The sequence below is a fragment of the Salarias fasciatus genome, chromosome 6 (assembly GCF_902148845.1).
Source record: "Salarias fasciatus chromosome 6, fSalaFa1.1, whole genome shotgun sequence".
Taxonomy (NCBI): Eukaryota; Metazoa; Chordata; class Actinopteri; order Blenniiformes; family Blenniidae; genus Salarias; species Salarias fasciatus.
In genome coordinates, this window is record NC_043750.1 from 13,509,365 (window position 1) to 13,522,217 (window position 12,853).

The 12,853-nt window shown below is 43.9% G+C and overlaps 1 protein-coding gene across 1 annotated transcript; it reads left to right on the plus strand.

Annotated features, from left to right (window-relative positions):
- Positions 1–926: 926 nt before the first annotated feature.
- On the plus strand, positions 927–8,587 carry LOC115390575 (serine hydrolase-like protein). Its single transcript, XM_030094485.1, has 12 exons — positions 927–1,094; positions 2,770–2,913; positions 3,115–3,228; positions 4,626–4,667; positions 4,757–4,776; positions 4,865–4,939; positions 6,397–6,506; positions 6,593–6,672; positions 6,788–6,822; positions 6,905–6,981; positions 7,071–7,158; positions 8,308–8,587. The coding sequence occupies exons 1-12, from the start codon at positions 971–973 to the stop codon at positions 8,449–8,451; spliced, it is 1,053 nt and encodes a 350-aa protein (XP_029950345.1). The 5' UTR covers positions 927–970; the 3' UTR covers positions 8,452–8,587.
- Positions 8,588–12,853: the final 4,266 nt, after the last annotated feature.

Sequence of the window (12,853 nt, forward strand, 5' to 3'; positions counted from 1 at the left end):
GCATCACAAGATACCGTCGTGATCTGTGAAGCTCTCTTAGCAACCGATGAGGAAATAACTTCCACAGATGAACTTCTGCCACACAACATGCCAGAGGTGGATGGCACTCTGAAATAAGTTCCCAATCTTTCTGATGTATCAATGCACCAACTTACACAGACATCCCATCTATGTGAAACTGACTAAATGTGCAAGATCGATAGATTTCTACCAATGCATAATTTTCACTGGAAAATTTGCAACGCAATCGATGGATCGTGGCGCAAATAACCGAGATGACTCATTTGTGCTGAGTACCTGCAGTCGAATTACCTAAAATACCTGGCAAAAGTAGCTTGGTCGCTGTCCTTGGTGCTGAAGATAGTTAGATCACTAACATTTTCTACCTAAAAAAAACTAAAACAGCTTGTTTTTAAAAAAAATATTCTGTTTATGTCTTCAGTTTAGTGATTCTCGAGTGAAAGATGCAGTGGCTGAAGCCACCACCAGTTTGTTCTACAGTTTTATTTTGTTCAGCCAGTAATCAGTCATATTTTGTTAGTTTTATACAGTAACCTGTCACGTGTAACAACACCCAAACAGTGGAAAGTTTATTTCCCTCTGAGATCAATAAAGTGCCCTGTAGATCTGAACTCTCCCCCACTGACTCCAGTCTCTCTGCACCTGCTGCTGATCTGCACTGATGATTCACCACGTGGTAGGTGGCCCGGTCTCTTCCTGCTGTCTCGCGACTCCCGGGTGATTCATGGTTCTTCCGGACTGAATCGGCAGCTTCACTCCTGGTCCGCTCGATCGCAGCTGAGAAAAGAACCAATAATTCCCGGAAGAGATTCAGTTCAGTGCGTTCAACTCAACAGAGTCGTTCTTTTGAACGATTCGTGCGACCAACGTTGAAAAGTCTCCGATCACGTGACCAAAACCCGGAAGTGTGGAGTGTTTCGGATTGTAAAGTTTGCTGCAGGTGTGCTCGATGCAGCTGAAACGTCTCCTCTATTTAACAGGGCTTGGAGGCATCGCTCGTTCCAGAGACGGTCTGTCGAGGAGCAGAGGAGGCGCGAGAGCGATGGCGTCCAGCAGCCCGGCGGCGGACACAGGTCAGTGGTCTGCCTCCCTCCACGGAGCCGCTCACCTTTCACCCCGATCAATCCTGTAGGAGTTCAAGGAGTTCTGAATATAGATTACAACTTTTGGCTTAACAATTATTTCGTTTCTGAAAATGATATTCATGCAAATACAGCCTCCCTCGTTAACTAAAAAAAAAAAAAAAGAAATTAATTCCGTTTTAATTCCATTTCACATGGTCACTTTGTGAAATAAAACATTTATCATTTTCTCTCTACTTATATCCAGTTCAACAGGTCACTTCCTTGATTGAAGTTTTTCCTGGTGTTGTAGTCAGTCTACTGGAATTCTCTGTAGTTTTCAGCCTGAACTCCTTCCTCTTCAGCATTTTATCCTATGCAGGGTGCTGGAGCAAAGCCCAGTTAAGTATGCTCAAGGGCAGGACAAACTCTGGACAGGACACAGTCCATCACAGGGCAAACACGGAGACAGAAAGACCCGCTATCTTTCACACCTGCAGTTAATCAGCCTGGAGAGTATCCAGAGGAAACCAAGTTAAAGTTGTTGTAATATTATGAAAAAAAAAATAAAAGTTTGAATGCACTGTGCTTTTATATTGTGGAAGTTTACATATTTGGCCAATCAGCTGAAGCCCCACTGCCCAATAAGCACGATGTTTGTATTCGAGGTCACAAAGCCTGGACAAAACAAACAAGCGGATTTCAAAAAGAAGAAGAAAGAAAAAAGATGGATTGATTGAGGATTAATGGAAATTAATTATTTACTCTGGATGAAGAGGTAGAAAATTGCATCAACTGGCAGATGACCACAGCAGGTTTTTACGTTGGACAAAACCGATCGGATGAAAGAATAACAGATGTTGGAGATCAGATGGTTTATGTGTTTATTGATCAATATGCGCTCAGAGAAGCGATACACAGCCTCTGAAGTCAAGCCAATTCTGCAGCAGTAGTTTGCTCATGGTTGATTTAAATAGCTAGTAAAAAATTAACCGTGGTTCATACACCAAGTACTTGTCATTTTTGCATGTTGCATATTTCATCGCTGATCTTGAGAAAGAGGGCTTCTCAGTGTCCCTGCCAACGATGGCATTCTTCTTTCAGACTTCTAGTCCTTTGAACTAGAAAGACAATCAGACTGCGAGAACTCTCAAAATTGTCCAAACTCAGAGGGATGTCTGTCTCAGTTCCTCAGTCATTGCAGAGTCGATGTGCTGAAAAGCTAAAGAGGTTTGTGTTTGATAAAGTTCTATTGAATATTGATGGATGAAGGAATAATGAAAACAGATGTGGGGAGAAAAAGATTGCGTAAGACAAAAGTCACGATTGTTCATCTGCTGAGTGAAAACCATGACAAAAAAAACTTCCCAGCCCCACTGAAAGTAAACGAATGTGGGAAATAGTGTGAGATAGAGACTATTGGAGAACTAACCATACACAACCCTACAGTTCATCCAAATGTTAACTTCCGCATTATAACCTGAATTTGTGTGATGATGCCTCAGAAACTAGAGTTAAACCAGAAGACTAATGAATTCCTCAAGATCAGTGAATTAAGTAATGTTTAATGATCAAAATATTTGATTCAGAAAAAAAAAATGATGTAATTCTGAATATTTTAGTAGATTAACCAAATATTTCATAATTTTGTGTTTTGATGAATCTTTTAATTGCTTGTTGCGTTTAGTTTCAGAGCTGACGGTACCCGTCCCGTGGGGAACCCTCACAGGTAAGCTCTGGGGTCCTGAGCACGGCCGTCCTGTGCTCTGCCTGCACGGCTGGTCTGATAACTGCGGAACATTCGACACACTCCTGCCCCTTCTCCCTAAAGGTAACCGCTCCATCATTTACACGCTCAAACAAAAAGCAAGACAGATTTCAACCTGGACTTTTTAGCAGATCATACATGAAAAGGAGCAGCTGAGTTCTCAGACTGTGAATTGTGTGATACTGTGGTGCAGGAAGTTGTCCAAACACTTAGAATCGTTGGGTCTGGGTGAGTCTCAGAGCTTCTGTCCTCTGTTCCTCTCAGAGTGCCGCTACGTGGCCATCGACCTCGCAGGCCACGGCCGCTCGTCTCATCGTCCTCCTGGATCGCTGTACACCTTCCCCTCATATGTGCTGGACGTGCGCCGAGTTGTTAGTGGTATGTGGGTTCAGAAACAACCTAACCTCTGTGAAAATTGTTGGTTTTCAAATCGTAGCATGTTACAGTCTCGGCATCATTTTTTAGTTTAGTTGTTTAGTAGAACATGACGCACTGGAGGCCGCTGTCGTCGTCGTCCTTCTACTCACACATGTGCGAAAAAGTCTGGTAAATTGTGGAGAACTGATGCAGTTTTTGTTCATTACTGCTCTAAAAAGGTCGATCTGCAGCGGCGCACAGCCGCTTCAGATATTTCACCCCGGTGAAATCAATACGTCTTTGCCGGCTGCGTTAAACTACTCTTCACTGCTTCAAATAATAAGCCAAGGCGGCGTCGTTAAGCCAGGCGGGATCCGTGCCCCGAGTGCCTCCGATGTGTTATCAACGCACCGCAGCAGCTCAGGAAAACGGCTCTCAGCCAACACCGACGCTCTGAACAGGAGTTCATTAATTCATTAACTGTGTCCGGAGTCTTTATTGCATTAGCGGGTGCAGGTACCTCAGCGAGCCGCCGTTGGTTTGTTTATTCTAAAGGCTTTGTGTCGCTTGTAAAACTCCGGAGCGCCTTGAAGGCAGCTTCAGTGAAGCTTTGTTTCAGCACAGGTGAAGTAACGTGCGCCGAGAAGCACATTAATGCATCGATCCTTAGAGCCATCGCTCTGTATTCGTAGTGTTTATTAAATTGCAAAGTAGAAAAACGAACAAGTAAACTGAGATTTACAACATGCAAATTTGCACATCAGTCACTCTCCAAATGCGTTCTGGGTAAAATAAAATCCTACAAAATCATGATACATGACGCCTGCAGTTACTATTGTGGAATAACGGCAGCTGCGGCTGCAGTCGGGCTCTCGCAGCAGGTCAGAGAAGGTCAAACGCCTCTGCCTGTGATCCGTCGAGCCGCGGCGATGTGAGACTCCACACCTGAAGGAGCGGCGCTCACAGTGGTCACGACCGGTGGCGGAGGCGGCGGCGGTCCGCCTGCTGCATAATGCATGTCGGTGTCATGATACTCGGCCTTGTTGGTGCTTCAGAGAGAATACACAGAGGCTTCACAGAAAAAATATATTCTATCTCAAGCTCCTCTAAATGTCTCAAAGAGTCAGGATTTTAAAATCACCCAACGAAAGACGGCAGCAGGAACACAGTGGAATGTTGATTCATAAGGAAGTTAAATGTTGAATTTCAGTATTCTGCATCCATTGAACAACATGTGGTCTTCAGTGTGTCACTTTCCCGAACGTGTTGCTGTTAATTGAACCATATTGCCGGATCGCCGGCGCTGCTTTACGACGGCTGAATCACAGCAGCGATGTTTTCCCTCGACTGAAAACAGTCTCAGTGTTTGGTGATAAGATGCTGAACCTGCTTGATGGTGTGTGAAATTACTCCCACAGCTCTGCAGTGGAGCAAATTCTCCATCATCGGCCACAGCATGGGTGAGTGCTGCCGTGTCAAAGAAGAATTAGAGCGGCGAAATGTTTCGATTGCGAGTCGCCGCCTCACGGTTTCTTTCTGCGTGTTTCAGGTGGAAACGTGGCCGGCGCGGTGAGTGACTCGTGGAACAGAATGGTGAAGTTGTGTGTGTGTGTGTGGCCTGTGGTGTTTTGTGGCATCACACACTGTCCTCCTCCAGTTCAGTGCTCTGTATCCGGAGATGGTGGATGCCCTCGTGCTGCTGGACTCCTACGGGTTTTTACCGACTGAAACGGTATTTGTCATTAATTTCCTCCCACATTTCTCTTAATTTCTTCATTTTCGCAGCAGACGCACAAAAACAGGCAAAACTTTGAAACGTGCCGCTTTGATATGTGGCAGTTTAACCAGGAAAGACGTGAATCCACACACACCGATATGAATTCAGCGCCGGAGCTGCCAAATATTATCCACTGATGTGTAACCTTGGAAAGGTTAGATAACGCGTTTTGAAGATAAATCCATAGTGAGTTTTCTGAAGGGTCGAGTCAGAAAGTCGGCATTAATCAGCTGCTGTAAAAGGCGGCAGGCAGATATTGTCAAGAAATAATGAATTTAGTTTTTTTTTATTCATTTAAATCCTACATATTTCACCTTGAACTGAGTCCATTTAGAAAATGTAAATGTTGCAGAAAGTGAAATTGCATTCAGCTCTAAAGGAAAAGAACAGGAAAAGTCCTAACAAGACTGTCCGAACAGCGTTACAGATGTATTTGGATTTTCAGATGCAAAGTGTCTCTTTCCTCCTGTTATTTAGAGATGTATAAAAGATTAGTGAAGGGGTGGGCTTTCAAGACCCCACCTGAATAATCAGATTAGGTTCAGCAAATGAAGTAACATAAAAAACCTTGAAAGCACCATTAGTCGAGTCCCTGAAAGGGAACGCAGCATTTTTTTGTTCTTAATACGGTTTCTGTTTCCTTTACTGAGAAACATCGAATCTTCTCTCACACTCAAAAAAGTCCATCCAGAATTAAAGCCAATGTCTGGAGCTTCGGACTAAATTGAAAAAGAAAAGGACAAAATCCTGTTATCTCTGAGCTGGAATTAAACCGAGTCTGCCTGTGTCAGCAGCCGGCTTTCTGTTCAAACGTAATCTGCGTAAAAGCCCGAACCGAACCAGTCCCATTAACTCCCAGATTCACTCACTTTGGTGAGAACATCCCGTCTCTTAAAAAACCTTCGCCGTCCCACCGTGACGTTCGCTTTCAGCCCTTCTGATGTTTTCCATCATATTAACAGAAAAGTAGCCCCGCCACCTCGAGTGGTTTTCCTCCACTGACTTTCCAGTCTGAAGTATAAACACTGGGCCCCAGAGAGCCTGCGCCGCGAACGTTTTATCAATATTTCTTCCACTCGGCGTTTGAAGCGGCGTCCCCGAGGGAGCGGCCCCGGTGACCTGCAGCTCATTTCGCTCTGATTTACACTAAAAGGTTTTATGGCTTCATGACGCCGCCTGATGAATTTCAGATTGTGAGAAAATTAGGAAATATGTCGGCGGCGTGACATTTCGAAAGGGGACGCTTTTAGCCGGGAGTGTAATCGACTGGAGCTCGGTTTCTGTCCTCCGGGCTTGTGCTAAAGATTCTAGATGATGTTATTGCAGGATGCCTCGCCGCTCCGCGAAAATCCACTCCTCTCAGAAGTGTTTACTTGCTCTCCTCGTAATTCACGTCTGTCTTCTTCCCGCAGAAAGAAATCCCCAGCGTGATGAGGCAGGGGCTGGATGAGATGATTCAGTATGAAAAGAAGACGGAGGCGGAGAAACGAAGAGTTTACACTTATGAGAAGGCTTTGGAGAGGTATTGCCTCTCAATAATTCAGCCGTTATGTTTTGTGGCTGAGCTCTCGCTCACTCTCGTCGTTACTCTGCTTCTGCCAACTGCAGGCTGATGAGCGTGAACCAGAGTCTGTCTGAAACATCTGCGAGAATCCTCCTCCAGCGAGGTTCAGTTGAAGTTGAAGGAGGTGCGGGCTTATCTTCTGTGCTTTCATGTGTTTAAAAAAAAAAAAAAAAAATGACGCCGCTTGCCTAAGTATTCCGTTTCTCCGCCCGTGGTTGAAGTGTTTTTCCCTCCTGCAGGAATCGTGTTCTCCCGAGACTTCCGGATTAACCTGGTGGGTTACCGCTAACCTGCACGCTTCTCCCTGAGGTCCCGCGGACTGTCATTTACAGCTTGTCTTGTTTTCACGCTCTCAGAAAAATGTGGCGCGCATCACGGTGGAGCAGGCCCTGGAGCTGCAGTCCCGAATTCAAGCCTCCGTCCTCGTTGTCCTGTAAGAGATCCCCTCCGCCTCGTATTTCATATGTATCGCATGCAAAACGCTCCAGTCCACTAAATAAACACGCAATCCTTGTCCTGCAGGGCGGACGGCGGCTTTGAGAAATTCTTTGCCGATGCGGAGCAAAAGAAGTTTATAAACCAGGTTCTGCAGGCGTACCGGGACCAAAATGTGAGTTCTTTTCACGCTCTGCCCGTGTGAGGCAGGTACTCCTGCCATCCCGGTGTTTATTTTTAGCCGTTAAGCCTGTGTGTAGTTGTGCCTAACAGACAGCTGCGCAGACGCAACAGTAGCAGTGTAGCACGAGCGCAGCAGAGATTTTTTATTTTTTATTTTTTTTTTTTTATTTCGCTGCGAACCTCGGCGCCGACCTACATTCTGCAGCCTGGTCAGGAGCTGCTGGTGAGAGACGGAGTCCTTCCACTGAACCTGCCAGTCAGGGTCGTCTCTGTGCAGCAAGACGATCTGCAAGTGTTTTGATTCTCGGTGTGTTTTCGCACTTGGAAAACAGTGAGATGTGAAGACAGAATCTTTACAATCTCGAGGAATAATTGAAGTTACTTTTATCCTCATTCTTTGAGTGGAGACTCTACCGGAGTACCAGACCATCCATGAGTCTGTGAAGATCTGTTTTCCTGACTGATGAGCTGTTTTTACCACAGCAGGCTGTTAAAGCAGCTCTTTTACTGTTGTTTCTGACTAAACCTGCAGCCCACAAATAAAAAAAAAACCTCCAGAGACTTGAACCTTTTCACCTGTGGGGGGTTTTCTCCCCCTTCCTGTAGAAGACATGTCATATTGTCCTTGAGAGGAGTGTCGACGCTCAGCGTCCGTTCTGCTGAGAAAAACAGCTTAGAAAATATTTTCTAAACCCACCTTTTTTTTTTTTTTTTTTTTTTTTTTTTTAACTCCATGTTGTTATGTTCCGCTTAAGGAATGTTTTTACTTTCCTCTGATATTGTGCTAGTCTGCTTTTTTGTCTTTGAATGTTTGGACTCGGCCAGATCTGTAAAGATCCGACCTTCGAGTCTCTGAATGCTCCACTTTATTCTCTGTGGTGTGGGTTTTTTTTTTTTTTTTTTTTTTTTTTTTTTAAGACAAATATTAGCTTCAGCTTGAAGGAATGCTCAAATCATCATTCCAAATAAATAAGAAGATGCAGCTAATCTGAAGCGTGACTTGCGCCCTGCCTTGCTCAGTAACCTGCTGCCAGCTCAGAGATACGACTGCTGACCCTCCTGTCACAAAACTCGCCTCTTTGCCGCTTTGCCACCAGAACCTTGATGCAAACCGTCCCCGTTTCTCTGCCTTGCCTTTCAGAACTCGGTCGTGACGGTTTCAGGCAATCACCACGTCCACCTGAACGATCCCGAAGTCGTCGCTCCGGTCGTGTCGGATTTCCTGCAGAAAAAAGTTCTCTCGCCGTCAGCCGGAGCGCCGCCACCTCAGTTTTCCCATTTATAGAGAAGCACAGTCGCTTGTCGTTTCTCCTTATGTCACACTTCTAATGAGCTTTCTAATCGACGACATTGATGAACCCGTCAGCGTGTTTCCATGTGTGACTAACAGAGGACTCGTTTTGTGATCCTCCTCGACACTTCACTTCTCACCAGTCTGCTGCTCCCTCTCCAGCTGCTCGGCTCGCTAGTTCATGGGGGTGAATGGAACTGAATAACTGACATATAAATAACATGTTTGAGCATTAATGTTGCTTTCTGACTTCTTTCACATCAGAGCTTCATGCAGCGTGTGTTTTCACTAAGTGCTCACATCTCACCATTACATTCTGAGGTTTCTTAGCATCAATTCAAACTTTAGAATGGGATTATGGGAGTGATTTCAGTCTCCTCAACCTAAAATCTCATGAGGCACTGTGTTTAGAGAGTTCAAAGCTGTTCTGTCACATGTATTTATTAAAGTTGGACTAGAAGATGTACAGTATTGAGCTTTTTTGCATTTTGTAGTTTTGTTTTATTGGGATTTCATATGATTGACTCGACACAGTTTGTGTGTAATTTGATAAGGTCAAAGAGTATGAGTGATTTTACGAGGCTCTGCGTCTCGGAACGACTTGAAGTGGCGGACATGTTCATGAAGAGAAGATCAAAGTCACTTGAATTCATTGAGTTTATTCCACCAACAATCCCGAAGCCTCTGAGATCACTTTGGTTCTGAGAGAATTCCAAAGCGAAATAATTGGTGCTTCACATTAAAGTGAGAACTGCAACGGATGCACACGTGCGTGCGTGCGCGCACAGTTCTGAAGAAGCGCCTGCGTTGACGGATGGCGATGTTTGAAGAACCGTCGGAACAACCGACTTCCGGAGTTTTTTTTTCTTCATCATCTCGAACCTGCCGCCTTTGAGGAGTGATTGAAATTCTGTGGCGGCGCGGGGAGCTCACAAGTCTGCTGCCTGTTGTTAATATTTTAACACTTGCACAGTTTCTCTGAAGACCGCATCCACGCGTTTCATCTGGGAAGGGCGTAAACCTTGACGGCGAGAACAGAGGAGGGATGTGGAACTGGAGTATCACATGTTTACAGGACAGATTCTAATAAAATCCAAATCCAGTTATTTCTGAGAGCTAAAAAAAAAAAAAGACTGGAGCTGATCTAATGAAGGATGATCAGCCTCATGAACATGTTCTGTGAGGAAACAAACATCAACACATGGTGAACATGCGAGGTCTGCACAGAAAGGCAACCTGGCCTCAAACGGGGATTCTCTCTGTGAAGCAAGCGTGTTTACCACTACACCACCGTGCAGCCCTCTTCAAACTTCACTAAGCTTAAAACACATCATTATCCAAATTAACTGGCCGCGCAGTTTGTTTTCTCGGTGCTGAAACAAACGAACATTCTGTGACTTTCTCCACGATCATGAAGTAATTAGAGAAAACCGTCTCTCTGAGGCACCAAACAAGTTTTCTGTCTTTAACTTGTTTATATTTCATTTTTCATCTATCCACAGATTTTTTTATTGACATTGTGCCTTTTTTAGTTGTTCTCCAGCCCAGTGTGTGTTTCTCCTCTGCTGTGTTCTGACCTTCTCTGCCGGACCTCCCGGGCCGTCCTTCACTCCATCCCTCACTCGGCCTTGGCTGCTCGTCTAACTTGTCACCGCTTTGCCTTCCTTGGACCAGTTTTAGGGAAATGATCACTGCGGACGGGAAGCACTCCACAGTTTTTGGGAAATGATGGAAAGTAATGTGAGCATGTGTTTGCTGCCTGAGAAGACACCGATGCAGCCGTACGGAATTGTTTGTATCACCTGCAAGATTTTGCTCTCCTGAAACTCTGCAACTTCCACAAACACCCATATCAGACTGCAGCACAAGGAACGTTCTCAGTTTTCATCAGTGACATACGCACTTAAAGAATACTTTTATTATATAAATGAAAAAAAATCCATTTGAGATGTCGTCCATATTTTTTTAATCCATTCAATTTCCTCAGGGTTTTTTATTTTTATTTTTTAACCCATGTACGTAATCTAATTGTTTTTGAGAGCGATCTAACGCCCTCTCAACATGAAGCCTTCCTGTGGCGGTATCTCTCTGCACTGCCTAAATAGAAGTGTTTATGAATATTTTATTGCTTATTGAGAAACTCTGTTCCTCCATGTGCATTCGCGGGGTTTTTGTTTTGATTCCTTTCCAAAAGGAAAAGAAATCCTCATTAAAGCGCTGGAGATGAGGCAATTTTCCTTTGTTTCTTCTGATACAAAATAAACCCCTGCCACACTTTTTACTGCTATCAGCAGTTACTATTGCCACTTTACAAACTTGTTTCTTTTCATGCAGAGGAAAACAAAACCCTAAATAAATCGGCAGAAGATGGATGAGAGACCTCAGTGGGAAAAAAAAAAGTGAAGACTCCTCTCAATGCAGCGGAGCGATGGCACACTATTCTTCACTAAAAGACGCACTAGACTCTGTATATTTAACCTTTGACCTTCTCTTTCTTTAGCAGTTGGCTGCCAGCCTGAACGCATCTGCACAGTCGGTGCACTCTCCTCAGAGCGAGGTCTGCCTCCAGCTGGAGGACGGCTCCGTCTCTGCGCCTCCTGCGTATGAGGAATAATCTCACGCTGCTTCCCCTCATCGGCTGGCGGCAGACTGTGCTTCTCCTCCGCAGGATTTCTGTTCTCCAGAGGCCTGCCAGTTAATTTTATAAGTCCCTTCTAACCTCTGCAGCGATCCTCCACATTCTCCGGCTCCCCCTGTCTTCTTTATATTCTTGCTTCTCGTGGCAGAGGTTGAGCAGTAAAGCCGCAGAAAATTTCCTTGGAAAACTTAGAAAAAAATAAACATTTCATCTTGTTTTTTAGTTGCAGCCTGAAGTTTAAGATTCGAGCTTCTGCTCATTGTGTGCAAGATGTGAGCTCTTATTTGAAGATGAAGGAGAGACTTACAGACCCACGGGTCTCCAGTATTACATTAGTGGATATTTAGATAAATTAATACAAAACAAGCATTAATCAGGTTTGCAGGAAACGAATAAGTACAAATGCAAATGTGGTTTCATACAGAGCTAAACAATTTCAAACACTCTTCTGTTTTTCTTTTGACTATTTTCAAGATGTTCCACATTTCAAAACACAGAGTGATTATTGTGCCAGATCAAGTTCACACATCTGGGTCCAAGTTAACCCTTCTGCTGGGTTTTTGTCTTTCAGAAAATCCCACAAAAACACAAACTCAGCTCTAAGGACAGCAGCATTATTTAAAATAACGACTGGGAGTCGTGGAAATGACAACAAAGAGACAAACAGCTACAAAGAGACAGAAAAGACACAAACAAAAGGCAAATCAACAACAAGATAAGAAATGTAAAATAAAAGAAATGAATACAGATTGAGGGCAAACACCAAAAGACAGCGAGGAAACAGTAAACTCAAAACACAGCTTGATGCAAAATAAAGACTTGAAGAGATTCACTCAGAGTAATTCAGTTCTGTATTTAATACATTAACCAAGAAGAAATGGATCCCATCAACAGAAGCAATCAGTGCGTTTAGAGGAGATATTCAGAATATCGTCTGTTCAACACAAAGCTCCAGAGGTCAATGAATGAATGAAGGGATTTACAGGACAATCTGTTTTCATAGGTAGTGCTAAAAAAAAACCCAGTGGTCTGAGGATGTGACAGTAAACTGGATGTGGTCTCACTGTTCTCCATTCGCCTCACAACAGAGGAGAGGAGACCCCTGTACTATAGAGGGACGGATTTGTCTCTGATTAATCTTAAAAAATGTTGCAAGAAACAACTGAGACACACCAAAGCAAAGAAGATGTATAGATCAGTGTTTATGGTCGTGTTTCTGTTCTGAGGTTGGATTTTGAACGTAGGACTTCTGGAGTCAGAGTTTTGTTGTTTTTCTTCCATCTTAGTTGCCAAAGTTGACTTATCAGTGAATCTTTAAACATTTAGCTTGAAGGTTAACGTGTTTCATCATTAAAGAAAATAACTTTTTCATGATGTTTGTGGAGGCATTTTTCCTTTAGGCAAATTGACAAAAAGAAAAAGAAAAAACACTTCATTGAATAGGCTCTTCAGCAAACAGGACAATTAAATCAGAGACAGCCAAACAAAGACTTTACATAACTTTGCTGTTTGCTCAGATATAAAACTGTGAATGAAAAGGAGATAAAGCTAAAGGTTCATTTACGGAGCCTCCGGGGAGCAGAGTAAACAAATCCAGGACTCCAGCCCGTCGTCTGAAGATGGATTCGCTGAACATTCGTGTGTCGCTGGCTCCTCTCTGCTTCATCCTTCTGCAAACATTAAGCACCACATTAGTCACTCTTGAACAGCTCCACAAAATCAGATTGGAGAAACAGTTTGATTTTTTTATGCAAAGAA

What these genes read in the sequence shown, in the direction of transcription:
- LOC115390575 (XM_030094485.1), top strand. Translation starts at nt 971, where the DNA reads ATGCAGCTGAAACGTCTCCTCTATTTAACAGGGCTTGGAGGCATCGCT. An exon ending in GCCTCCGTCCTCGTTGTCCT is followed by an intron (nt 6,982 to 7,070) that starts GTAAGAGATCCC and finishes CTTGTCCTGCAG; the next exon opens with GGCGGACGGCGGCTTTGAGA. An exon ending in AGGCGTACCGGGACCAAAAT is followed by an intron (nt 7,159 to 8,307) that starts GTGAGTTCTTTT and finishes CTTGCCTTTCAG; the next exon opens with AACTCGGTCGTGACGGTTTC.